At 32.8% G+C, this 26,120-nt stretch overlaps 1 protein-coding gene across 1 annotated transcript; it reads right to left on the minus strand.

Moving 5' to 3' along the window:
• Nucleotides 1-212: 212 nt before the first annotated feature.
• LOC126890642 (RING finger protein unkempt homolog) lies at nucleotides 213-26,024 on the minus strand. The gene is made up of 12 exons (XM_050659734.1): nucleotides 25,897-26,024; nucleotides 25,584-25,793; nucleotides 17,617-17,903; nucleotides 17,235-17,370; nucleotides 16,967-17,169; nucleotides 15,940-16,061; nucleotides 13,326-13,551; nucleotides 12,650-12,766; nucleotides 11,418-11,838; nucleotides 9,705-9,930; nucleotides 6,757-6,873; nucleotides 213-2,485 (listed from the first exon to the last, which is right to left on the minus strand). Exons 1-12 carry the CDS (start codon nucleotides 25,953-25,955, stop codon nucleotides 2,360-2,362), a joined length of 2,250 nt encoding a protein of 749 aa, XP_050515691.1. The 5' UTR covers nucleotides 25,956-26,024; the 3' UTR covers nucleotides 213-2,359.
• Nucleotides 26,025-26,120: the final 96 nt, after the last annotated feature.

Raw genomic sequence — 26,120 nt, forward strand, 5'->3', positions numbered from 1 at the left:
AACTTTTTTGGTATTGTAATATAATTCGAATCCTTCTCACCACTTAAAGTCCTATGTTTTGTCTATCTGTGGGCAAATTTTCAGCCAAATCGATTATGATGTATTTTGGGAATGGAGAAAAATGTAAAAAACGGTATTTTAACGTTTTCTACACTATAAAATTTGATCAAAAGCTTGTTTTGAATCAAAGTAACTTGTTATAATGCCATATAATGACATTTTTGAGTCCCTTCTATTAAAATATTATGTTTTCCATTGATACTTTACGATAGAAAATGCAAATTTGTATAAATAAACACCAAATCACTGTAAAATCGCATAAAATAACATTTTGAGAAAAAAAGAAGAAAATTTGTTGACCTTAAATATCTTATTTTTACGTCCCGTAGAAGCTATATACCAATTTTCAGACAAATCGGAGGTCCAAAATTTTTTTTGCTCCAAAATTGAGTGATTTGAAATGGAATGGCCCTTACAGTTCACGGCTATTTTAATGGTCATTATATTCAGATGTTCATGTTAAGTGTAACAGTATAAATACAGCCCATAAACTTATATACATTCAAAAATAATAATATACATTATTACAATTTTTAAAATTAGTTTTTATTTTTATTGGGCTATGTATACTTATATATCTATTTAATAAAGTTATTCTATAAAAATGTATTTTTTTTTCATTGAAATGTAAAATTATTTGATAGTAACAATTATTACTATCCCATGAGCCGAGCTGGTACATTTTATATCAGGAAGTTTTAATCTTTGCGCCGACTTGGGACATTTTTAAAATACCTACCTGTTTCTTGGGCCGAAATAGGCACTGCCCATTTCAAGTACTAGTAGTGGATTACACTACACTACACTACAAGTGTAGTTACACTGTGGATAATAGCTGGGATAAAAATGATTAGTAATAGTTAAAACCTGCACTTGAACCGTTTTACCAGTAACATTTATCAACACCATGTACCGATTCAAGTAATTTTTTTAATAATTAAAAAAAGGAAGGATATAGTAAAAGGAAATATATACCTTTATACTTTTATCATTTTATAGAACATTGTACGCCAGACATATTTTAGTTTAATGACCCTTGAATTTATAAAATTCAAACAACTTTGAAGCTGATTTTCTCAGAACTATCAAAACTGCACTTAAACCTTTTTACGTCGGACCCCCTCAATTCAAATATTTTAAAACTACAATTGAGGGGGTTAGAAGTAAGAGGGTTTAAGTGCACTTTTTTAAAATTTCACTTTAAGTACAGATTCGCATACTTAAATGGTATTAGAACTTGGTGGTAAAACGATTTAAGCATATTTCGCCCTACAGTCGCCATTACATTTAGTTCACTGAAAACAATTGCAGTTTGCTTTGGTAGTAAACAGGTTTAACCGTGTGCTTGAACCGTTTTACCACAACACTATTTTTAATATACTGTAAAAACACTATTTTTAATAAACGGATTTAAGTGCGCTTGAACCATTTTACCACAAAACTATTTTTAGTATTCTGTAATGTATTCAAGTAAATAAATATTAGACTTGTGACCAATTTTAAAGACTAATTAAGTATTATGAAACGTGTCAGTTGTAGTTACACTACACTGTGGATATTAACTGGGACAAAAATGGTTAGTAATATGTAGTAACCTCTGCACTTGAACCGTTTTACCAGTAACATTTATCAACACCATGTACCAATTCAAGTACAATTTTTTAATAATTGAAAAAAGGAAGGATATACATAGTAAGAGGAATAATAAACCCTTATACTTTTACCATTTTATAGATTATAGAACATTGTACACCAGACATATTTTAGTTTAATGACACCTAGAATTTATAAAATTCAAACAACTTTGAAGCTAATTGTCTCAGAACTATCAAAACTGCACTTAAACCCTTTTACGTCGGACCCCCTCAATTCAAATATTTTAAAACTACAATTAAGATGGTGTTAGAAAGAAAAAATATTCGAATGGATTTCGAAACAAGTGCAAAATTTTATAATTTTCATCTTTTTGCGTACATAAGTAGTTGGGGCCGCCTGAACAGACGCCAAAAATACAATAGCCGAACTTACATACGAGTGATGCACAAACACATTCACGAACCATTTAAAAAATCACGCCTAGACTTACGATTAATAAAAAAAAGGAGAAAAAAATTTGTTGAATAAACCTACTAGACAATCATCAATTTAAAAATTTGTTAAATTGCAAAAATGGCCATCCGGACCGCGTGCGAGAGCTGTCTTCTTTGAAAATAAAAGTGAGTTGTCGTCTCGCCCTCCGCCACTACGATTCAGGTCAGCAGGTCAGGGTGGCCCCTTTGCAAGCCTAAATACCTCTTCTTCACATGTTGTTGAGGTTGATGGGTGTCTGACAGTATGGACACTCGCTTTGAGTACTAGAGCATGTGTCGCATAAAACGAAGTGATTGCAACTTAATGTTACTGTCCTATTTTTTTCTTCACATACCTGGACAGATAAAAAAACAAATATCAGTCACATAATAAATCCGGAAAATTCACAAAACACAATTTACCAGTAGATTAATTTCAATACATTTTTACGAACTACATTTCTACAAGGATGTATCCCTTTGCTCCGCCCCTGACCCATTTATATAAATTAAAACAATTCTCTGATGTTTGGGATAAAGGGCTAAATCAGAATTTCACAGCAATAACGTATTGATGCCTTCTGGACCAAAAAATTGGCTCTTTTTATTTGTATATATATTAGGGGAGTGCATATAGATTTTCACTTCGGAAAAAATCAAACAAGATAAAACTTTTTGTAATTTCATTAAGAAATGTTTAATAAACAACATATCAAAAAGTTCTACTCGAGAAGTGGGTGCTTCATTTTTTATTAAACAAATGAACTGCGAAAATAGATGTTTTTTAAACAACTCTGAAAATATAAATTTTTGAAAAAAACTGACTTGGCCATTAAAAAAATTCAGAAAATTTTACAAAAAAAACCTTATATAAAGATTTTTCTAAAATTAAATCTGTAGCTTATATATTTTTTTTATTTATAACGCTAAAGTCACCCTTCTCACAAACATTGGCGCACTGTAAACTAGCGTACAGCGAAGTGCACGGTTGAGTTATTTTAATGTAATTCTTTAACTAATCGATTAAATGAAATTTTACAAATTGGACATGAAAGAAGAATAATTAAGTACGATGTGGACTGAAAGTGAGACTTACCTCTCAATCATCTTACTAAACGATGTTTTATTCAAAAAAAAAAATCTCAAAAATTTAATTCAAATGATACGACGTCTCAAAAAATGCAATTTTTGAAAACTTTATAGTTTTACAGAATTAACACCACTTTAAGACGGTATTACTAAATGTTCAAAAGATCTATTACAGTTTTATAGGTGTTTTTTTAAAGCTCAGGATGTAGTCTTTAAAATGCACTAAATTATTTTACTTTAGAGATGAAATAAACTATTTCTTTTTGAGAAAATTAAGAAAGATAACAAAAATGTAATACAAAAACCGAAAATTACCAGCTAAAAAAATGTTTATACAAAGTGATCAAAACTTTTTTCTGTAAAACTTATCTAAAATACATTTAACAATAAGCTTCAACGATAATAAATGTTCAACCAAAAAAAATTTTTTAGCTCTTATACTGTATACAGTATGTAACATTCCATGGTGCTTAATGTATGCTGATGATGTCGTGTTAGTAGGAAATAGTGAAAGAGACTTAGAACAAAAACTGGAACAGTGGAGACAAGCTCTGGAGGAAAAAGGTTTAAAACTTAGTAGGACAAAAACAGAGTATTTGGAATGTTCATTTAAAGATGGAGCTACTACAAATAAAATGGTATCTTTGGATGGTGAAATGATTGTGAAAAGCAATAGTTTTAAGTACCTAGGATCGGTATTACAGAGTAATGGAGAAATAGATGGAGATGCATGCAGTAGAATTAGGGCTGGATGGATGAAGTGGAAAGAAGCGAGTGGTGTGTTGTGTGACAGAAAAATTCCAATGAAGCTGAAGGGAAAATTCTATAAAACAGCCATAAGACCGGCTATGATGTACGGAACTGAATGTTGGGCAGTGAAAAAGAAAGAGGAACAACGAATGCATGTGGCGGAAATGAGAATGCTTAGATGGATGAGTGGAGTGACAAAGAAGGATAAAATTAGAAATGAGTATATTAGGGGAAGTCTAGGTGTGGCACCAATTGATGCCAAAATGAGAGAGCATAGGTTAAGATGGTTCGGTCATGTTCAACGTCGAGACGTTAATCACCCAATACGAAGAATAGCTGAAGTGCAGATTCCTGGAAGGAGTAGGAGAGGAAGACCAAAGAAGACCTGGGGGGAGGCGATAAGGCAGGACATGTTGGTAAAGGGGATTAACATTGATATGACCCAAGACAGAATTGTGTGGAGAAATGCAATTAGGGAAGCCGACCCCGCATAGGGATAAGGCAAAGAGAATGATGATGACTGTATACAGTATGTCTGTGTAACTTGGAATCTATTGATAACTTTTTTATTATCAGTCTTACGAAAAAAGTTAATCTTTATAAAATACTCTGCATCGTATATAATCTAAGATGCAACCATCAAATATAAAATTTTATTAATTTTATACGAGGTATGTCAAAAAATATGAATTTCACTCAAGAGTAAAGTACCTTTATTTTTCACAATATCGAAAATTATTATGAAGAAAAGTTGTTAGGAATTAAAAAATATGTTTCAGTGTTCAACTACATCCTTCTAATTAAAATATTGTGAATAATAAAGGCACTTGACTCTTAAAAAAAATTAATATTTTTACATACCTCGTATGAAACTGAAAAAGTTTGATATCTGATGTAGTCCTGTCGCCAGGGGGGGTACAACGGCCTCGTTAATTCAGATGGACTTACCCAAGTTTTTTTTATGTATTTTGACCCGTAGAACACGAATTTTTTGGGTAACAGTTGATCCGGATGTCGATAAGATTGTTATAGACCAAGAACTTGAGGAATCAAATAACAGCGATTTTTGGCAAAACAAAACAATATTTTGTATTTTTTGGGTCATTTTAAGCAAAAAATATTTCTACAAGTTTTTTAGTAGGATGCACAGTTTTCGAGATAAACGCGGTTGAACTTTCAAAAAATCGAAAAACTGCAATTTTTAAACCCGAATAACTTTTGATTAAAAAATAAAATAGCAATTCTGCTTAGCGCCTTTGAAAGTTCAAGTCAAATTATGTCGGTTTTGATTATTTGCATTGCTAAAAATTTATTGTGTTATTGTTAAACAAAGCTACAAACAACTAGTGCGTGAGTGATGTTTCTATGATTTCTCATTTAAAATCGAACGAGTAGGTAGAATAGGTACTAGTGCAATCAAGACTATTTCTACGTTACATGCGTTAAAACACATGTAAAAGCACGGGAAACCCTACGTGTTTATAGCTTTGTTAAACAATAAAAAAATAAATTTTTACCAATGGAAATAATCAAAACCGACATAATTTGACTTAAACTTTTAAATGCGGTAAGCAGACTTGCTATTTTATTTTTTAATCAAAAGTTATTCGGGTTCAAAAATTGCAATTTTTCGATTTTTTTAAAGTTCAACCGCGTTTATCTCGAAAACTGTGCATCCTACGAAAAAACTTGTAGAAATATTTTTTATTTAAAATGGCCCAAAAAATACAAAATAGTGTTTTGTTTTGCCAAAAATCGCTGTTATTTGATTCCTCAAGTTCTTGGTCTATAACAATCTTATCGACATCCGGATCAACTGTTACCCAAAAAATTCGTGTTCTACGGGTCAAAATACATAAAAAAAACTTGAGTAAGTCCATCTGAATTAACGAGGCCGTTGTACCCCCCCTGGCGACAGGACTAATGGTTGTATCATAGATTTTAGACCAGGTAGAGCATTTTATGAAGAATAACTTTTTTTCGTAAAATTGACAATAAAATAGTTACAATAATTGTAATAAAATGATGATGGTTATCCGTCATTTGAAAAAAAAATTAAATTTTTTTTTTTCTATTATAATAATGTAATTGTATATTAAAACATAGTTTTTAATTTCAAACAACTTTTCATAATAGCATTTTTTGATATTCTGGAATAAAAAGGTACTTTACTCTTTTAAGAAATTCATACTTCTGACATAACTCGTATAAAATTGATAAAATTTGATATCTCGTGGTTGAGTTTTAGATTTTTGACTATCCAGAGTATTTTATGAAGAATAACTTTTTTTCGTAAAATTGATAATAAAAAAGTTTTCCATGTGGTTTCTAGCTACGTAAACATACTGTATAAGAGCTTGTGTATAAGAATTTTCAAATTGTAATGCCATATTCGGATTCAGCATAACCAAAAAATGGAAACATATTTGATCAAAGTAAAATGATGAATTCAACGATACATATTTTTAAAATTATTTTTATACAAAACAATTGTTATTGTTTAAATTAAACAATTAATAAACAATTCGCGGCCAAATCTGCGAGTAGAACTTTTTACTTTAACATGTATATAAACTAACAAAAAAAGTTTTAGAAAAATACAAGCTTGTTTAAATTATTCTGAAACAATGCATGTTTTCGTTCTAATTGCACTCCCCTATATGGTTTAAGTTTACAATTGTTGTAGACTTGAACCGTATGTACCAAAAAAAAAGAGCCAAACAAAGTAGCCTTTTCTCAAAAAAAAAACCTGTATGAAATATGTATTATAATAAAAAAAATCACTTACCATACATTTAGAAGCTGTTTCTCTATATAAAACTTTTTCTATTTCTTCAAGATCTTGTCTGAGTTGTGCATGTAGTGTTTTCAGCACGCTAAGAGATAATTTACTCAATTCTGATACCTGGAAACAACATTAAATTTAAAAAAATTTAAGGTTTTAATCCAATAGCACATAAAATAATATTAGACCGGGCAGTATCGTCGCCCCCGCTAGCGAAATTATTCCGATTCGATTTTTTTACACAAACTTACTCAAAAAGGTCCTTACAACATATCCACAGGGTGCCCGTCGGTGCCGTGGTCGAAAAACAATTTTTTTTAAACAAATTCAAAAAAATCATTTTTTCATTGCAAACGAATTTTTTTAGACTATTTCACTAGACTGTTTTTAACTGATAAAACGGCATAGCAACGCATCGTTTGCTACTGACAAAACTCCGTAACGACGTGATTTCTCAGCGACAAAATTATGACAGATCCGTCACGAAAGTGTCTGGTAATAACAAATAAATAAAGATTATATTTCATTGATATGGTGCATTAATTGTCTCGTGAAATAGTCTTGTCGAATATCATTCGAGAGAAAATTTTTACCGGCAAAATTTTCTCCTGGTTTCATTCAAGTTCGTTGCCTTTTGGTAATTTTCGCTTATGAAATTTTGACAAAATCACTCGACTGACGTCTAGTGATTTAAGTCAAAATTTAATTCGCGAAAATTGCCAGGCAACAAATGCTTTCATACCAGTCGAAAATATTGCCGGCAAAATTTTCTCTCTTGTGATATTACATACGATAATTTGGGTTATTCTGAGCAAAAAAGGTCTCTTGTGATTTTTCTCTAAAATTGATTGTTGTCGAGTTATATGGCCATTTTCGCATTTTTCAAATTTTAAATCGTCTCAGAATGTCCCAAATTATGTAAAAACAATTTGTTCGAAGTAAAAAAGTATTTTTGTGAACTTGTTTAAAAAAAATTGTTTAAACAATTTTTTGACCACGGCACCGCCCGGCACCCTGTGGATATGTTAAAAGGACCTTTTTGAGTAAGTTTGTGTAAAAAAATCGAATCGGAATAATTTCACTAACGGGGGCGACGATAAATCCTGGACTATAGCGCTAATTGTTAATAATTAAAAATAACAGCTTTATAATAAAATACTGACAAAGATCTCTTCAGGACCTTGAAGAAGGGGTTTGAAACTTGATTTGGTCACTTTTTGAATATCATAATAATAATTTTTAATCGAGTTATGGTCTAAGAGCTAGCAACGTTTTCAAGAAATCATTTTAAGACGGCTCATTTTTTCATATATTGTTCCCTATGCTTCCTCGAACATCGTACCGGCCATCTGGCTGCTGATACAGGTTGCGTTCATTACTGCGCAGCACACCTGTACAGGTAAACACAAAATCAGGGTGATTGATTAGTGTGAAAAAGCTTAGTATATCCGCTATAATAATAGATAGCAATAAAAGTTAATAACAAAAATTGTAGCTAACTTTAAGCTTCACATTACAAAATTAATTAGAATGTTATAGGGTGTTCGATAACATAGTGGCAGACCAAACTTTTGTTTTTTTAATTGGAACACCCCATATTTTATTTTATATTCGAAATCTTCTTAACTTCCCCATCACAAAAATAAAAAGGTTTGTTATGTTATACAGGGTATTTACAAAATTATAACCAGTGTTCTATGAAAATCGTAATAAGTTCAGCTCCCTGTATAAATAAAAATAAGCGCAACAGCAATGGTTTATTGGTGCCATATTTTTTTGTTGATTGTCAAAATTTACAAAAATGGTTGATATTGCTAATTTTCTTTATATCGAATACAGGGCGAGTCAAAACGCAAGTACATTATTTTCACATAATTTTAAATAGAACACCCTAATTAATAACTTCCTCTGAAAAATGAAAACATCTCGAAAACTGACAAATTTAGGCATAGGGAATATTATACAAAAATTAAAGTACGGTAATGATATTTTTCGATAGTAATATAAAATACAGGGCGTTCCATTTAAAATTTCTGAGAAAAGAATGTACATACTTGCGTTTTGACTCACCCTGTATTCGATATAATGAAAATTAACAATATCAACAATTCTTAAAAATTTTCACAATCAACAAAAAAATATGGCACCAATAAACCATCGCTGTTGCGCTTTTTTTATTTATACAGGGAGCTGAACTTGTTACGATTTTCATAAAAAATTGGTTATAACTTTGTAAAAGCCCTATATAACATAACAAACCTTTATATTTTTGTGATAAGGAAGTTAAGAGGATTTCGAATATAAAATAAAATATAGGGTGTTCCATTTAAAAATAACATAAGTTTGGTCTGCCACTATGCTATTGAACAATCTAACTAATTTCGTAATGTGAAGCTGAAAGTTGGCCACAATTTTTATTATTAACTTTTATTGCTATCTATTACTATAGCGGATCTACTGAGCTTTATCACACTCATCAATCACCCTGTATATTGAATTTAAATTATTTTAGGAAGAAAAATTTTTTTGTCACTACTTTTTAAACCACAGAAAGGTCTGGCAATTACAGTTCATATTTCTAATAATGTTTAAAAAGTAATGACAAAAAAATTTTTCGTCTTACAATAATTTTAAATTCGATATGTTTACCTGTACAAGTGTGCTGCGCAGTAATGAACGCAACCTGTATCAGTAGCCAGACGGCCGGTACGGTGTTCGAGGAAGCATAGGGAACAATATATAAAAGAATCAGCCGTCTTAAAATGATTTTTTTCCGACGTTGCTAGCTCTTGGTCCATAAGGGGGGGGTTTTAAACAACGCAAAAAGCTACCAATGATTACAAACAATGATTAAAAACTTCAACTTACGTAAACATTAATATAAATAAAATTTTAGTAGTATGTAATAGTGTGAAGCAAAAAGAAATCAATAACTCGTAAAAGGTACATACCTTAGTGATACTCCTAATATGTGGTCCACCCTGCAGTTGTTCTAGTTCTTGCTTAAGACTATTGAATTGCGTCATAGTTTCGCTAAATTTGCTTTCGACCTGCTGGGCCTTCCTAGTAGCATCCTCTGCCTCCCTTTGCCACATATCACATGCATTCCTGACTTGCTGACATCGCTCTTCGCTATTGCTTAACTGTAACCTATATGTGGTTATTTCATCTCTTAACCTAAAAAAATTATGTTATAAAAACTTTGATCTGAATTCGCCACCAAAGAGAAGTCTGCTGCTTTCTCGTTGCTTCAACATATTGAGGTCAACAACAACATTTAATTTCTCAATTCGAGCTATCACAAGTCTTCATGATGAGAGGTGAATTCTCGAAACACATGTAGAAGAATTGTTGGAGCTCGAATTGAAAATTAACTATTTTTAATGGGAAATAAACCACAATTTTACTAAAAAAGAATATGTGTGTACTTCGTAACGTGTACGCACGTAAGAAGTTATACTTCTATTATATGATTTCAACGAAATTAATATACTTTAAACAGTTTATTTATATTTTATTTAAATATTAAACTAATTTTAATACTTACTACTTCCTTACTATTACTTAAAATTTTTATTAAAACAATACCTACCAACAATTTAAAAAATAAAAGAATAACACACACGCAAACACATTGAAAAATGAAACAAAGAAATGATTTCTGAACAATTTTGTTGAGAAAATTTTAACAGAACACATATTTTCTGAAAAAAAAAATATAATAAATATACTTACAATCATAAAATGTAAAAAAAGATAAAAAATAAAAATTTGCATTGGGAATTAAACCTGCGTCTATCAGGTTGTTAGATTATTTTGAACTCACCCCACGCAGAATTAAACTACTGAGACATGTGAATGAAGTGGGAAGATATAGCATCTAATCGTTTTAAAAAATGTTAGACAGTTGTTTATTCTCTTAGTTTAATCAAATAAGTTTGATTCTTGTGGAATTAAAATACGACAAAATATAGACTAAAAAAGCAATATTAGATGGAGATGGAGATTTTTGTTAATAAATCAAGGCATTACCTACTAGCTAGGTAGGTACATTTTCCAAATAGGTATTTTATTTGTAATTTTTTATTACAATACTGAAACATTTACAATAAGGTACGTACCTGTTGCTTTTAAAAACTATTTAAAAAGTCATTACAATTATAAACTTGCTTTTTGTCTCTGTCCTCACAACAATAAAAACTAATATACAGACTATGAAAAGAGATCCACCCCTAGGGTAAAAGCGCAAGTTGGCATCATGTCACCTTTGTTCCTTGAAGTATCTTCTAACTACTCACCAATTTTCATGAAAATCGATGAAGGTTCAACGAAATCGGAGGTGAAAACCTTCAGTGACTCCACTATTACTAAGCAACAACATTTTTGTTTAATTCAATATTTTTTGTATTTTGACAACGGCATCCGATTTGGATGTCGAAACGTTAATAAAATAATTTTTTTTAGTAATATTGCGGCTTATTTCCCATTAAAAATAGTTAATTACAAAAATGTCACAAGAAAATAGCTTTCGAATTGGAAAGAAATACAATCCTCTACTTTTATTTTAACGTCTTTTCTCTACATACAGAGTGCAAAAGAAGGTGTTATGCCTAATATAAAAGTTTTTAGTTAGTCATAATATAAAAGTATATCGTAGTCCTTACCTGACAACTTCCAAATTGCTATTAATACTAGGTGACATGCTACTAAAATTATTGTGATTCCTATTATTGGGCGATATACTCTGTGACTGAAAATCGAAGAAGCCAGAATAGTTATTAATCTTCGAAGCGCTAGAACTCAACTGCATCTGCGAGTGATTAAATAAATCAATGTCGGGCTGAGAAAACCTAGCTGCTGATAGGAAGGTCTGCATGGGACTGTTTCCTTGCGGGCTGAAACCTCCGAGACCGGCACGCGTTGAGCCAGGAATGTTGACTGGGGCCGAACTGCCTAGAAGACCCGAAGAGGCCAATCCCACTGAGATTGAATTCGAAACGGTTGGCGAGTCGGTGTCTAGGTCTCGGTCTAGGGCTCCCGATAGATTTAAAGAATCTTCTAAATTTAGGTCATCTAACGCATTACCTGGAAGATAAAACGGTAGTTTTGTAGTTCTAATCTACAGAGAATTCATTATTGCATCAAAACACTACAATGATTTTTGGTCTACTCTGTTTACTGAACACAATCTTAACTGTCTATACCGCGTTTTTAAACTAGGAGGAGTCATTCACGTTTACCACGCTGTAATGCTTGTTTGTAATTATTGGTCCAACCTCAGGCAAGTTTTCTCCAGTGTTATGAAATTTTGACACTACTGGCATTTATTAAAGTTTGACACTATTGGCATTTCATAGGTTAATTAAGTTATATCAGCGATTATCAGCCAATAAAGTCATGGTGACCATTTTTTGGAATTCACACGGTATAATCCACATTGACCTTCAAAAGGGGAAAACAATCCATGGCGAATATTATCAATGAGGAATTGAAAAAAAAATAACCGCATTTGTCCAAGAAAAAAATTCTCTTCCACCACGACAATACAAGGGTGGAAACATGTGCAGTTTACATGGTAAAAATCTATGAATTATGCTAAGATTTGCTCCCTCATCCACCTCATTCCCCAGATTTAACCCCGAGTGACTATTTCTTGTTCATAAACTTGAAGAAATCGTTCGGCGGAAAGAGATTTGACTCCAACAATTAAATTATCTCTCAAAAAAAATTATTTTGATGACAAATTATATTTTTCAGAAGGAATAAAAAAATTAGAGAAATGTTGAATTAAGTGTATAGGACCAAAGGAAACTACATTGAAAAGTAAGATATCTTTTTATATAAAAAGCTGCGTTTCATTTTTGACAGGTTTTAACTGAATCAGAGACATACTTACCAACTACACTTTCTACATTCCCTAAAGTATCATTTCCTCTACTGAAAAATGAGCTTCCTATACTACTATAAGCGGCAAAGCATAAATTTTGTTTCCTCTGTTCTCTCTCCATTGAATCTGAAACATGAAGTATACATGACATAATGCTATTTTGCCACAGTCAAACTCGCTTATTGGAATAGGCTTCGTACTAAGCCAAAGTATTCCTATAACCGGGATATTCTAATAACCGACCATTGGTGGCTATTTGAAACGTTTTGGGTCCTCAAATTTATATTCCTATAACCGGGATATTCTAATAACCGACCATTGGTGGCTATTTGAAACGTTTTGGGTCCTCAAATTTATATTCCTTAAACCGGTATTCTATTAAGCGGGTTCGACTGTATTTAGAAATATTGATAAATTTTTAACAACTTTTATTTTCAATTTCTTTCTGTCTGTCAAATCGTAAACTGATGCACACTGGAATATGTTTTCGAATCGCGGAGTAATCTACATTTAGGGGAACAACTGTTGAACGTTCCTCACTTCACTAAAACACTCTGGAGAGAAACTGCTGCAAAGTGAGTCAAAGGTAGGGATATTCAACATCCTGTATATCCGGTGATGTTGTTACTACTTACCTACTGTTATAAAAACTTATCTAATTTGTTTTTTCGCTTAAATAACTTACCTAAAGTAGGATCTTTTTCTATTGCTAACAATTTATTTGTCAATTCCATTCCTATTGTAGGTCCTCCCCGGAAGGGCACATGTTTATGAGTAAGTTGAGATCCTGGGGCTTTACTTGTACTTGTCGTGCTAGTTGCACTAACATTTAGACTATTATTTAAATTGCTTATGGAATTGCCTAATTCTGATGATGTTGATGACGACTCGCTTACCTCGCTACAACCGTTCTAAAAAATAAAAACGCATACATTAATTTACAATAAGCTGAAAGGCTGCAGTGCGACCGGGGTGCATGCAGCGACGGCTTCCAGAAGGGAAAAAAATTCAACTTTGCCTTGTTTTAGACCATAGATATATAATACTCTAGATTGCGCCTTACGATCTTAAAATGGGTGACGGTTGCGACAGAGATAAATGAGCCTATTTGGTCGGTAGTCTCTTTCTAATTCAAGAGGAGTATCGACGACGTCACTATCCTACTCTGTCGTCGAGTATTTTAGATGGTTTGACAGTTCGAGCGGATGGCGACAAGAACTGGTCGTTTGTCTTCGGACGTGGATAATCCTGGTTCGAATCCCATACCAATCTTTACTTTTTTTATTTTTTATTTAATCAATATTGCGTTTATTAGATATTATTACATCTCTAAAGTAAATCTATGCAAAGAAATATATAACAAATAAGAAAAACTGTGTTGGTACCTATAGATTTTTAAAATTATAAAAGCCAATGTTATTTTTTTTAATAAGTTAATTGTAGAATAGTATAAAGTAATTGTTAAAAATATTCGTGAAAAATTACCAATAATTAATATCAACATAATGTACCATCGATTTATTAATTGAATCGGTCATTTCAAAAACAACATGAGTCACATATTCCTAATTTTACAGAAGAGCAAAGAAAACTAACTATATAGTCGAAAGATGGATGAAATGGATGACATCAAAATTCAGAGTTATATTGTAGTTTTGTTCCTAATGTTTTTACTGGACTGGTGTCGTTTTTGCACACAACTTTTATCTTAAAGGAGTCTATTCCTCTCAAAAAGTTAGTTTCTGAAAATTGTGGACTTTGCTGTTTTTGAAATGACCGATTCAATTATAAGTAATTAGACATTATTTTTATTTATGAAACTATTGTTACAATTTTTTAAAAAAGTAGAAGCAAAACAAACATTCACATCATTCGAATAAGGACGAATTTATATTAAAGAATGACTTTTATTTTACTATGCAGTTCGCAAATTATGTATTCCAATATTAACTTACTATACATACATTTATTATCTGCTAGATTTACTTAGGTCCATTTTTCAGATGTAAAAATATCTAATAAACGCAATATTGATTAAATAAAAATAAAAAAAGTAAAGTTGGTATGGGATTCGAACCACGATTATCCACGTCCGAAGACCAAAGACCATTTCCCGTCACCACCCGCTCCAACTGTCAACACATATTACTCGATAAAGTGGGATATTCACGTCGTCGATATTCCCCTTAAATTAAAAAGAGACTACCGACCAAATAGGCTCATTTATCTCTGTCGCAATCGTCACCCATTTTAAGATCGCAGGGCGCAATCTAGAGTATTATATATCTATGTTTTAGACATGAGGAAGAAAAAAAGGTAACCTAAAAAAATTGGCAAAATTATAGCACTTCTATTGCATGAAAATCTTTATAACTTGCTATCAAAATCCAGGTTTCCGAGGCATATGTGGCAAATATTGCACAAAAATTGCAGAATGACATAACCTTAACACCGAAATTTATGAGTAAACATGGGAGCAAACAAGTTATTACGTGGAGTTCGTAATTTAATCGCGTTATTAAAAGAGGATAGATTACAAACAAATGAAACAATTACAGAAAAGTTTACTGAAACTTGCATCTACAGCAGTCCCTGGCCAAATTATTGCAGATCACCTATGAATTTTTATAAAAATCAACTATTCCTTTACATACATTTTGTTTAACCTTTCGCAACTAACATAGGTTTTCTGAACATTAAAGCTAACATGGGTGTCAGAGACCTACATAAAAAAATGTTTCCATTGACACATTTTCAAGCGTAGGATTATGTTTACACCTTGAAGGAGTGAAATAAAATAAGGATGATACCTATTTTTAATTTATTCAGCCTCTTAAACATTAGCAAATTACCAAATAAAATAAAAACACTATCTTCACCTTTTACTCCTTGGCAATTGAGATACTAAATTGTCAGCACTTGTTCGCACGTTTTTCGTTAATACATATAAATATTTTTTCGGTATATATAATCGGTATATATAATCGGTCTCTGAGACAAAATTTGCCGATAATTGCATAATCACTTGACACAGAAGACTCAAACTTCAACAGTAAAAACAGGCACCTGAATCAGGCAACTACTGATGGCGGCGAAGAGACATAACGAACCATTTGGATATATGTAATCGTAAAAACTCTAAGTGGTCCGTCTCACAGACCGAATGTTAGTCACGGAAGGTTAAAATTATTTTTAAATTTAATTTTGTTATGTAATGTTAATGTTATATATTAACTATAATATATATTTAAAAGTCTATTTAAATTTTGTAACTGAAGTAAAGAAAACACTGAACTTACAGAACTATCACTGCTTTTTTCTTTGAGTTTCAAATCCACTGTTGTTTGGGGAAGAACATTTGATAATATATCTGCTAGATTTGTGCCGCTTTCCCCAGTATCTCTTGAAACACCTAATTCTTCTACGAAAAGAAAAGAATACAATTAAACAAGTGAAACCAATTTCAAAATATGATATTCTATAATTTCATGTTTAAAAAACCTTTAATGTCTAATACACATTTGTATTATTTGTTGACTTACAATGGCCTCTAAACCCTAAATAGAACAAAGCAAAAAATGTAAAACACAGAAATTAAAAAAGTATTCAAAATAATAAAAAAAAATTAATCAACCTTGTAGAGCAGGGGTGGGCAAATACTTTAAAGATCGGGCCAAAATGTAATTTTCAAGATGTCTCGCGGGCCGGAGGACTATATCGCGAACGTAAGTTTTTGGTGGAGAAAGATACACACGCGAATGTTTTTGGACGATAAGAGATAAAAAAATTGCTTACAGGGTTTTTCAACGGGCTGGATAAAGTATGAAAAAGGGCCGGATCCGGCCCGCGGGCCGGCTTTTGCCCACCCCTGTTGTAGAGGTAACTACATAGTGAATGTTACTAATATGTGATCACATTAATACATTTCATGCGCTTGACTCCTATTGCAGCCAGTGTGATACAGTATCAATGTGAGTAAAAAGTACAAATGTGGAAAAAGATTAGTAATGATGTCACTCATTTATATAACAATTGAATCGATGAGATCTAAAAGGATAATATTCCATTTTTTGCCAAATTTAGAGATAGCAGTTTTGTTCATTTGACCAATCTCTACCGACTTGGAGAACATTTTATCACACTAAATAGCTATTTAATGTGAAGGAATGTTGTCTCTCTCTGTAGAGCTTGGTCAAGTGAACAAAACTGCTATCTTAACTAAATTAACTAAATTTGGCAAAAATGGAATATTATCCTTTTAGATCTCACCGATTCAATTTAGCTATTTAAATCGATTGATTTGAAGTAAATTGATTCTACACTTACGTTCAACATGAGCAAAAGCACAGAAAACGCCCCTAGGGCAGTAACCTGACTGTTGCACATCATTGCATTTTGTACTTTTATAAATCTCAGGATGAAATTGTTGTTCTGTCCTAGTATGGCAATACGAACATAAATCGCCTGCATCACAGTTTCCAGGTTCGCCCCATTCTTCCCCATGCTTCACATTTGGACAAGGTGTTGATCTAAAAAGCAGAAATAAGTATTAGACATTTCCAAGAGTAAGACGAAAATTATTTTTGTGACTTACCTATATTTAAATTTCCTAGGACTTCTTCTTTTATCTTTACTATTATGATATTGAGGACAGGCATATCCTTGCCTGCATAACCTAGGTGGCCTTTTGCAAGGCTCTGTTTTATAATTTGAAAGAACAAAATTCGTATCTAAAAATTACAAAAAGAGAAATATATTAATACAAAATTGTAATAATTATTAACACCTTTGCCTGCTTCATGGGACAAATAGACCTTGTATTATACTAACGGTTGGCTGCATCGACTGTGTATTAACACACTGTGGCAAAGGTCCACTAAGGACATATATGACTTGTAAAGCAGTCAACTCAAGTTTATAAATATCTCTAAACACAGCAAAGGTGTTAATTTCTTGTACAGGTACAATCTACTCACCTTGCCATTTAGGATCTTCATTCATTAAATTCCTTTCTTTGTCTAATGCATTGGGGCCATTCGCAGAGCCACTGCCTTCTGCATCTGCGGCTTCTAATGCCTGTATTTCTTTAATGTCATATACTGGAGGACGATGATCATGGCTACCATGTGCAAAAGCACAATGTAAGCCATTCTTTACACAATATCCTCTAGAATCTGTGTCATGGACACACATACATGTCTTATAATACCTAAGGTGATATCTTCTTTCTGTATCACCTGCTGTCCTATGTAAATAAGGGCAACTGAAAAATGATTTTTAACATATTAAATCTATAAAACAAACTGAACAGTTACTACGTTACAAATATTTATTTATTTATTTTTACGGATATACCATTTTTATAAAAATATAACATCAACCTTTACAAAACATAGGTTGCGTTACAAAACAAACCAAAATTAAAATTAAACAAAATTCATTTAAATTAGTAGCTTAAGTTATCAAGTAATGCTCAAAATCTCAACTGATTTCTTAAATGTTGTATATATTCCAAATAACTCTAAACGATTGCTGTGCTCATTGGCAGTTCATAAAATTCTTGTAATGGAACAACCTCTAAGGAAATCAAAGTAAATGAGGTATATGTCTCCTTGACACTGTTTAACCTGATATTGAAAGCAATAAGGAGGAAAAAACTTCACAAAAAAAATAGATTTTGGATATAACAGACAAAAAAATCTGGTCGAATGTAAAAAACATAAAAATGGCCTGTTAATATTATACCTAGATAAAAAGATGGCGTCAGCTGTGAAACATGCGAAAGACGACGCTCCCGATAAAACGGCATTTAAATGCTGCAAAACGAAAAGTTCTACTGTGGTAATCTGTGTTAAGTGCGGTAGCCTTTTCCACAATTCCTGTGTGAACAGAGATTGGGCCGGAAAAGTAGATTTCGTCGACAAAAGTCGTATTTACTGTTGTGATGCGGAAGCTCAGAAGACCGAGGTTAAAGAAGACAAAGATAGCCAAAATGTAACACCAGAGAACATAAAAGATTTGAGAAGGTTAGTGGATGAATTAACTGACAAAAACAAGATTCTACAGGAAAATGCCAATCTGTGGAAGGAAAAGTATGAGAATGCCATAAAAAAACCGGAGACTTCACGCTCAAAGAAAGGTAAACATCCTTCGTCCTCTTCCCCGCACCTTCCGCCTGCCTTCATCATATCCTCTCACGCTGACGATGACGTCTCAGGCGCCGGCGCATTGAAACCGGATCAAACGGAGCAGATGGAAACGAAAATCGAACGCAACAAACAACAGTTGGTAGCAATGGATTCGCCAAAAGTCCAAGTCAATAATGTCAACGTCAACGACATGACAAATAAAACAAAAACAAAACAGATTTCGGATTCGGAAATCAATAATTCTGAGTCCAAAATATCTCAACTTCAAAAACATCAGTTAACAAATACCAATGAGAGTGAAACTACTGAAGGTTGGACCATTGTCCAAAACAGAAAGAGAGCAGCCCCTAAAAATCGTAGACCGGCACCAATCAGAGGCACAGCTGCAAGTGTCACAACACTCAAGGTAGCTGAATCACCATCCCCCAAAACTTAGTTCTTTGTAACCGGCTTCCACCCCTCAGTGGACTCAGCAGCCGTTAAGGCTCATTTAATGGAGAATGGAATGAAAGCAGGGTTTATTTGCCAGAAAATGTACACTAAAAAGGATGATCAAAGAAGTTCCTTCAAGCTAGGAGTTCCCACAGATCAGGCAAATGAAATTGTTGATACATCCCTTTGGCCAATTGGGATCTCAGTCAACCATTTTATGAATATCCAGAGCCACCAGGGACAAAAGATGAAGAAGATATAAACTCAAGTGAATCTCCAATACCTCTTAGTGTTTTTCATCTCAATATGCAGTCACTGAGAAATAAGATTGGTCTCTTGGAGGCATGCATCAAGGACAAGAATGTTGACATTCTATGCCTTACAGAACACTGGCTGGCAGACGAGGAAATCCAAACAGTCCATATTGAGGGCTACAGATTGGCCAACTACACGGAAGGTCACAAAATAGAGGAGGGGGTTCTGCGATCTTCGTCAAAAATACTATATGTTTTAATGTTGTTAATAATGACACTTTTATAATTGATTTTTGTATAGAACAGTGTTTCCCAACCGGTGGGTCGCGACCCACTAGTGGGTCGCGGACAGATTTCAGATGGGTCGTGGTGTGGCTCTTGCAGTAGATGAGTGGCGTACAGAGTACAGAATGGCGTATCATCATGGGTGAGGGATGGGTCGCGAATATGAAAAAACATCAGGTGGGTCGCAAGACATAAAAGGTTGGGAACCACTGGTATAGAATATTGTTGTATATGTCTAAAAGATTTTAACTTGTTAGTTTTAGCAGTATACCATAGCCCCTCTGGCCCATTTGACATCTTTTTGGACTCTCTTGAAGGAGTTCTAGGCACATTAAGCCCAAATAAACAAGTCCTTGTTGCTGGGGACTTCAATGTGGACTTTCTTGTTGACAATGCAAGTGCCCGTAAACTTCAAGGTGTTCTTGAAGGTTTTCACCTAGTCAAGACTATAAATGAATCGACAAGGGGTAATAAGTGTCTTGATAACATTTTCATGGATCCTGGATTGCCCCTGTACTCTGCTGAGGTTTTTGAGACTGGTTTTTCAGATCACAAAGGCCAGATTGTCAAATTTGAGATTCAAAAAAGGTTACAGGTTTTACTGAGACAACTATGCTTATTAGGCCTATAACTGAAAAAGGTAAGAACATATTTTTCAACAAAGTATCGGAAGTAAACTGGGATTTTATCTATGAAGATAACACTGATGTTGAATTAAAATTCTGTCACTTTATGAATATTCTTGAAAGTTGTTTTTTAGAATCTTTTTCACAAAAAAAATATAGAGTAAGATCAGACCAATCTGAAAAAATCACATGGTTTACAAATGACCTACAGGCAATGCGGGAACATCTAAAATTTTTAGAAGAATTTTATAGGCAACATAAAAATGATAATAACCATCATATACTTAAACAATTCAGAAATCAATATAAAAATGAAATTAAGAAAGCCAAAGTGAGGTCAAATGACCAAATAATATTACATTCAAAAAATCCACAGAAAACCATGTGGAAAACCATGAGGGTCTTCATTAGAAGATCACAAGATCACGCCAAACCAGTTCAATGATTATTTTTCCCAAATTGCCACTAATATAGTTAAAGACATTCCAAAATTAAATATTGACTTTATTAATAAAATTAATTATGTCAATCATACAAACACCTTTTCATTTCTTGAAATTACCTTTAATCAAACGAGGGATATAATAAACAGCTTAAAGAATAAAAATAGCCATGATATATATGGATTTAATGTTAACCTTATTAAAATGATTAAAAATATTATTATAAGCCCACTCACTAAACTAATAAATCTATGCTTTAAAGAAAATAAATTTCCATCAGTCCTTAAAAAAGTAATTGTTACACCAATTTATAAAAAAAGGGGACATTAAGAATCCAGAAAACTATAAACCTGTTTCGCTGCTTCCAATAATCTCTAAAATTGTTGAAAAAGCTATGGCAGTACAAATAACCACATTTTTTGAAAATAATAACTATTTCTCAGACTCTCAGTTCGGTTTTAGAAAGGACAAATCCACAGTACTTGGCATACTGGACTTGGTCTCACATATTGTAGACTCCTTTCATAGGTTGCAGTTTAATACTGTTCTGTTTTGTGAATTGAGCAAGGCATTTGACTGTGTAGATCATGGAATGCTCTTGCAAAAACTCAAAAAATACAACTTCTGTCCTTACAGTGTAAAACTAGTTCAATCTTACTTAGAAAACAGAACACAGGTTGTGAGGGTCTCTGAGGTGTTATCGGGAAAGAGTGTTGTTAATATTGGGGTTCCCCAGGGCTCTGTTCTGGGACCCATTCTCTTTCTAATTTATATTAATGACCTTACGAGCATTAACACAAATGCAAAGTACACACTCTTCACCGATGACACCACAGTGTCTTTTACAACTGATACACTTGGGGAGTCGCTTGAGGGTTCTATGTCTGCACAGTCAGTGACCAATGAATGGTTTTGCGTAAACCGATTACTGCTCAATGCGGCAAAAACCAACAGAGTTGTTTTTTCTCTCAGAGACACACAGAATGTAAATGATGGTATGAGCAGTGTCAGATTTCTGGGTGTATTATTAGATCCAAAGCTTCAATGGGGTGAACATATCAACAGTCTAAGTAAAAAGCTAGCAAAAAATCTGTTTGTACTCAGGAATCTGGCATCTAATGTTTCACATAAAGTCTTAATAACAGCGTACCATGCAATTTTTCAGTCTCATCTAGCCTATGCCATTTTAGTCTGGGGTCATTCAGCAGAAATGTTGACAGTCTTTGGTTGGCAGCGTAAGGCAGTTAGAGTTCTTGCTGGTCTTTGGTATAGGGATGATTGTAGGCAAGCATATAGGTCCCTAAGAATTCTCACTGTTCCATCTCTATATATACTTGAGAACCTAATGTTTATCAAGAGGGGAGGGGCGCACTTTGAAACCCATGAGAACATACACCAACATGACACCCGATATAAACACCATCTCGTGCCAGCCTACTGGAGATTGAGGAGGTGTCAAACTGGGCCAGGCTACTGGGCTATTAAATTTTTCAACAAACTTCCAGATAGTTTAAAGTGTCTTCCATTAAATCAATTTAAGAGTACAATTAAAGATATTTTGTTAGAAAATGTTTTTTATAGTAATGAGGAATTTCTTGCATTTAAATTTTAGGATTTTATGACTTTAAGCAATGTCCATTGTTAATGTAATCAAATTTAATGTGATTTTAATGTTAGTATTTAATGTTATTAATACTCTTAGTCGTATTGTGCATCTTTTTAATTTGTATTGCGTCCAAATCTTTGTGTAATTTTATTTGACATGTGTTAAACACTTGTGTTATTGACATGAATAAACGAATCTGAATCTGAACCTACTTTTACATATAACAAACTTTCAGCTTAAATGGACACCCCGTCCCCCCAATTAGTCCGTTATTATGAGGTTTTTCTGTAATAGCATGCAGATAATCTAATCATCATAACAAAGACAAAGAGGATACTTATAAAAGCAGTTAAAAAATCAGATAAGAAAGCGAAGAAAATAGGGCTAGAGATAAACCAACACAAAACAAAATACATAATAGGGAAGGATGACACAATAACTCGGAAATATATAATAATACAGAACTATAAATTTGAAACTGTATCCACCTTAGCACCTAGCAACTTAGAAGTAACAATAGGGAAAATTTGAAGATATAATAAAGAATTCTGAAAGGCAAAAAAACATATAGAAAGAATAGAAATCTGCTGAGAGGCAAGACTAATGCCTGTATTTATAGTCGAGCCTCAAGATGGCTTCGAGACCAATCTTGAATAAAATTTGGGTTTAGTTTACACACAAATTTTATTCAAGGTCAGTCTTGAGACTCGACTATAAATACGGGCATAAGTAAGAGAACAAAGATCAAGCTATGAATACGAATCGTATTTGACATGTTTTACCATAAGCTGCTATGGTAAAACATGGCAGATACGATTCGTATCGAGTGTTCATAATTCCACCTCGGTTGTTACATATGAGATGCAAATAAAGTTTAAAAAGAAAGAGGAAGATGGCCTTCTGAAATTTGAATGAAAAATAATGGGAACTAAAACAAATACAGTGGAACCATTAACCGTCACCTCTGTTAACCATCAGGGTACATACAGAAGTTGTATTGACTACATAATAAGCAAAAATTTTGATGTAAAAAAAATAAAAAAAAAAGTCAATTTGATTTGTGATGAGAACACAAACGGCTATCCATTGCTGGCAGATAAAGAAATTGTTGAAATGGCAACAAAGGCGGACCAAACAGATTCAGAAGCTGACACAGACTTGGAATTTGACTGTAGCTATGTTGATGAAGATACCTCTTGTAACTGACAAAGATTTGCGTAAATAATCTAGAGAAGCTGCATCGCATATATGCAATAATTAATCGAGTGGTATTCTCAATATGAAGAAGCCAATAAAGTAGATTGAATGATCTAATGCCGATTAAGAAATTCAGCCCCCACAAAATGTGAAGCAACAGTAAAACAAACAAAGATTTCAGAATATTTTAAATTTATTCGATTGTACGAACACAAATCCCTCTTATATTGTCAAATAAACCATACAAATGAAATTTGAGAGTTGTATTATGAATTTTTAATTTTTCTTAATGTTCTGTTAACCGTCTTTTCGATTATTCGTCATAACCTTGGTCCGTGCCCTGACGGATAATCGAGGTTCTACTGTAATGCTGAAATTGAAGAAGAATTAAAGGAAGAAAATATATAGTCATAGTCAGATACATAAAGTATCTTTGCTTAGAATAGATAGGGCATATACAGAGATAGCCACACTCAGATATGATGGGAAGGATAACTAACTGGATGATGTATAAGAAGATATAAGAGCAAAAGACTGCAAAGTTCACTGTAAGGACAGGAAGAAATTTAAAAGAGTTAATACAGCAGCAAAGACATAGCAAGCTATAAATGACAGAGGAGTGATCCACCCCACCCAAGAATATGATTTTGAATGCTGTGGCTTTAGCTATAATCCCTAGTGATTGTAACACTTAACCCTTAAACGCCCAAGGGTGGGTAAAAAATGTCCACCTAATGCATATTCCCTTGTAACATATTTATTACAAAAATTTTCCAAAAATTATTTTTTGTTAAAAAGACAGCCTTTTATCGAATGTTAAAATGGTTCTACCGATATTTTTGAAAATAAAAGTAATATCTTGAATTAAATATGGGTAGGCATAAAAAGTACACATTTGGTAAAACTTGTTACTAAAGGTTTATATTTAATTTCTCGTTGGTAGGAACATAATCCATATAATTATCGACGTATAATTACATAATCCACATAATTATCTGCCAATGAAGAGGCTGAAAGGAAGAATGTGGAGAAAATCGACAAATCTGAATTACTGGATTTTACTAGTATGTTAATTTTGATGTACATTGTAATTTTGTTGTAAGGTTTGTAAATTGTTTATATTAGTATTTTAGAAGATGCTGTGTTTATTAAGCATAAAATTCTTAAATTTAACCCATTGCCAACAACTCTCAATAAATATATTAGCTATTTTCGAGGTCGACATTTTTTACCCACCCTTGGGCGTACATGGAACCTAAAAAAGGTTGAGCGTTTAAGGGTTAATGAATGAATGAAAATATGTTTGGTAAAATCTAAAAAACGTTAAAAATAATGTGACAGAAAACGCAAAATTTGGACAATTAGGAATAGGATGATCAGCTGACTTCAAAGGACATTTTTAATCCAAGAATTTATGTGACCAACATAAACATATACCATATCAAAACAGGTCTAACTTAATGAATTTATTAATAAATACTTTAAATTTTAAATAACATGTTCATATCATAATCTAATAAGTAAAATATGTCTCAAATAAAAACAAAAATATTAGTAACCCTAATTGTTTTGTCTAATTTAAAATCAAATTTGATAAGTATTAACATTGTAATTTAAGCACGATGACGGTTATTTAAAAAAAACACAATCTAAAATAGCAGAACCTTACTGAAAAATAACATTATTGGGATAGGTCCAAAATTGTTATGACATTGTTTTGATGTCTAAAAGTTTGGTTATCTATTGTCAAATCGTCTGCCAAAAATAAACTAACTATTCAACGATAATTCCACAATTTTAGGCATCCACCTGTTTGATTACTTTAGAAAAAATCGAGCAATTTTTACGATATTAGAGCAAATACAAAGCTAATTTTGTAATTGCGCCTCAAAGCTGTCACACCCACCATAGTAAAAATGACAGAAGAGTTAACCAAAAAAGGTGTACTTACTCGTCTCCATCGGGACAAATCCCAGTAGTTTCATCATATTTTGTGCAATAATTATCGGCACTATAATTAAATGTCCCATCTCTGCGACGTACAGGACGCCGTCGCCTCTGATTCATAAAATGCCAATGAAAACAGGTGAATGGTCGATGCTGTGTACATTTGTGTTGTAAGAAGAGCGGGCATTGCTCGACCCGAAATTCTTTCAAATATCTACAAAGCAACACAATATTTTAACAAAGAAAACAACTCAAAATGCACAAAATTGATTGCTGTTTACGTCACAATAACAATCACGCACTAAAAATACACTTACGAGTAATGATTTGGCTTTTCTGTTTGAGCTGTCAACAAAGGTTTGGACTCTGACGGCATTTTGTGTTCACTGTTGCGCACTTAATCCGCGCAGGGCACGCTCACGTTCGGCCAATGCTGCACATATGTAGAGGTCACGTGCCCTTTGATTGAATAAAAAAAATTCTACTGTCAAGGACACTTATGTTTTGGTCAAATTCGCGGCATATTTCTTTTATTTTAAAA

This window comes from Diabrotica virgifera, chromosome 8 (assembly GCF_917563875.1).
Source record: "Diabrotica virgifera virgifera chromosome 8, PGI_DIABVI_V3a".
NCBI classification, from domain to species: Eukaryota; Metazoa; Arthropoda; class Insecta; order Coleoptera; family Chrysomelidae; genus Diabrotica; species Diabrotica virgifera.

Bases quoted from the DNA above. Each gene is read 5' to 3' on its own strand.
- LOC126890642 (XM_050659734.1), bottom strand. From the start codon at position 25,955: ATGCCGTCAGAGTCCAAACCTTTGTTGACAGCTCAAACAGAAAAGCCA. The intron at 16,062-16,966 runs GTAAGTGTAGAA...TTCTTTTCGTAG, and splicing joins TGCTTTTGCTCATGTTGAAC to AAGAATTAGGTGTTTCAAGA. The intron at 11,839-12,649 runs GTAAGTATGTCT...TTTATCTTCCAG, and splicing joins GAATGTAGAAAGTGTAGTTG to GTAATGCGTTAGATGACCTA.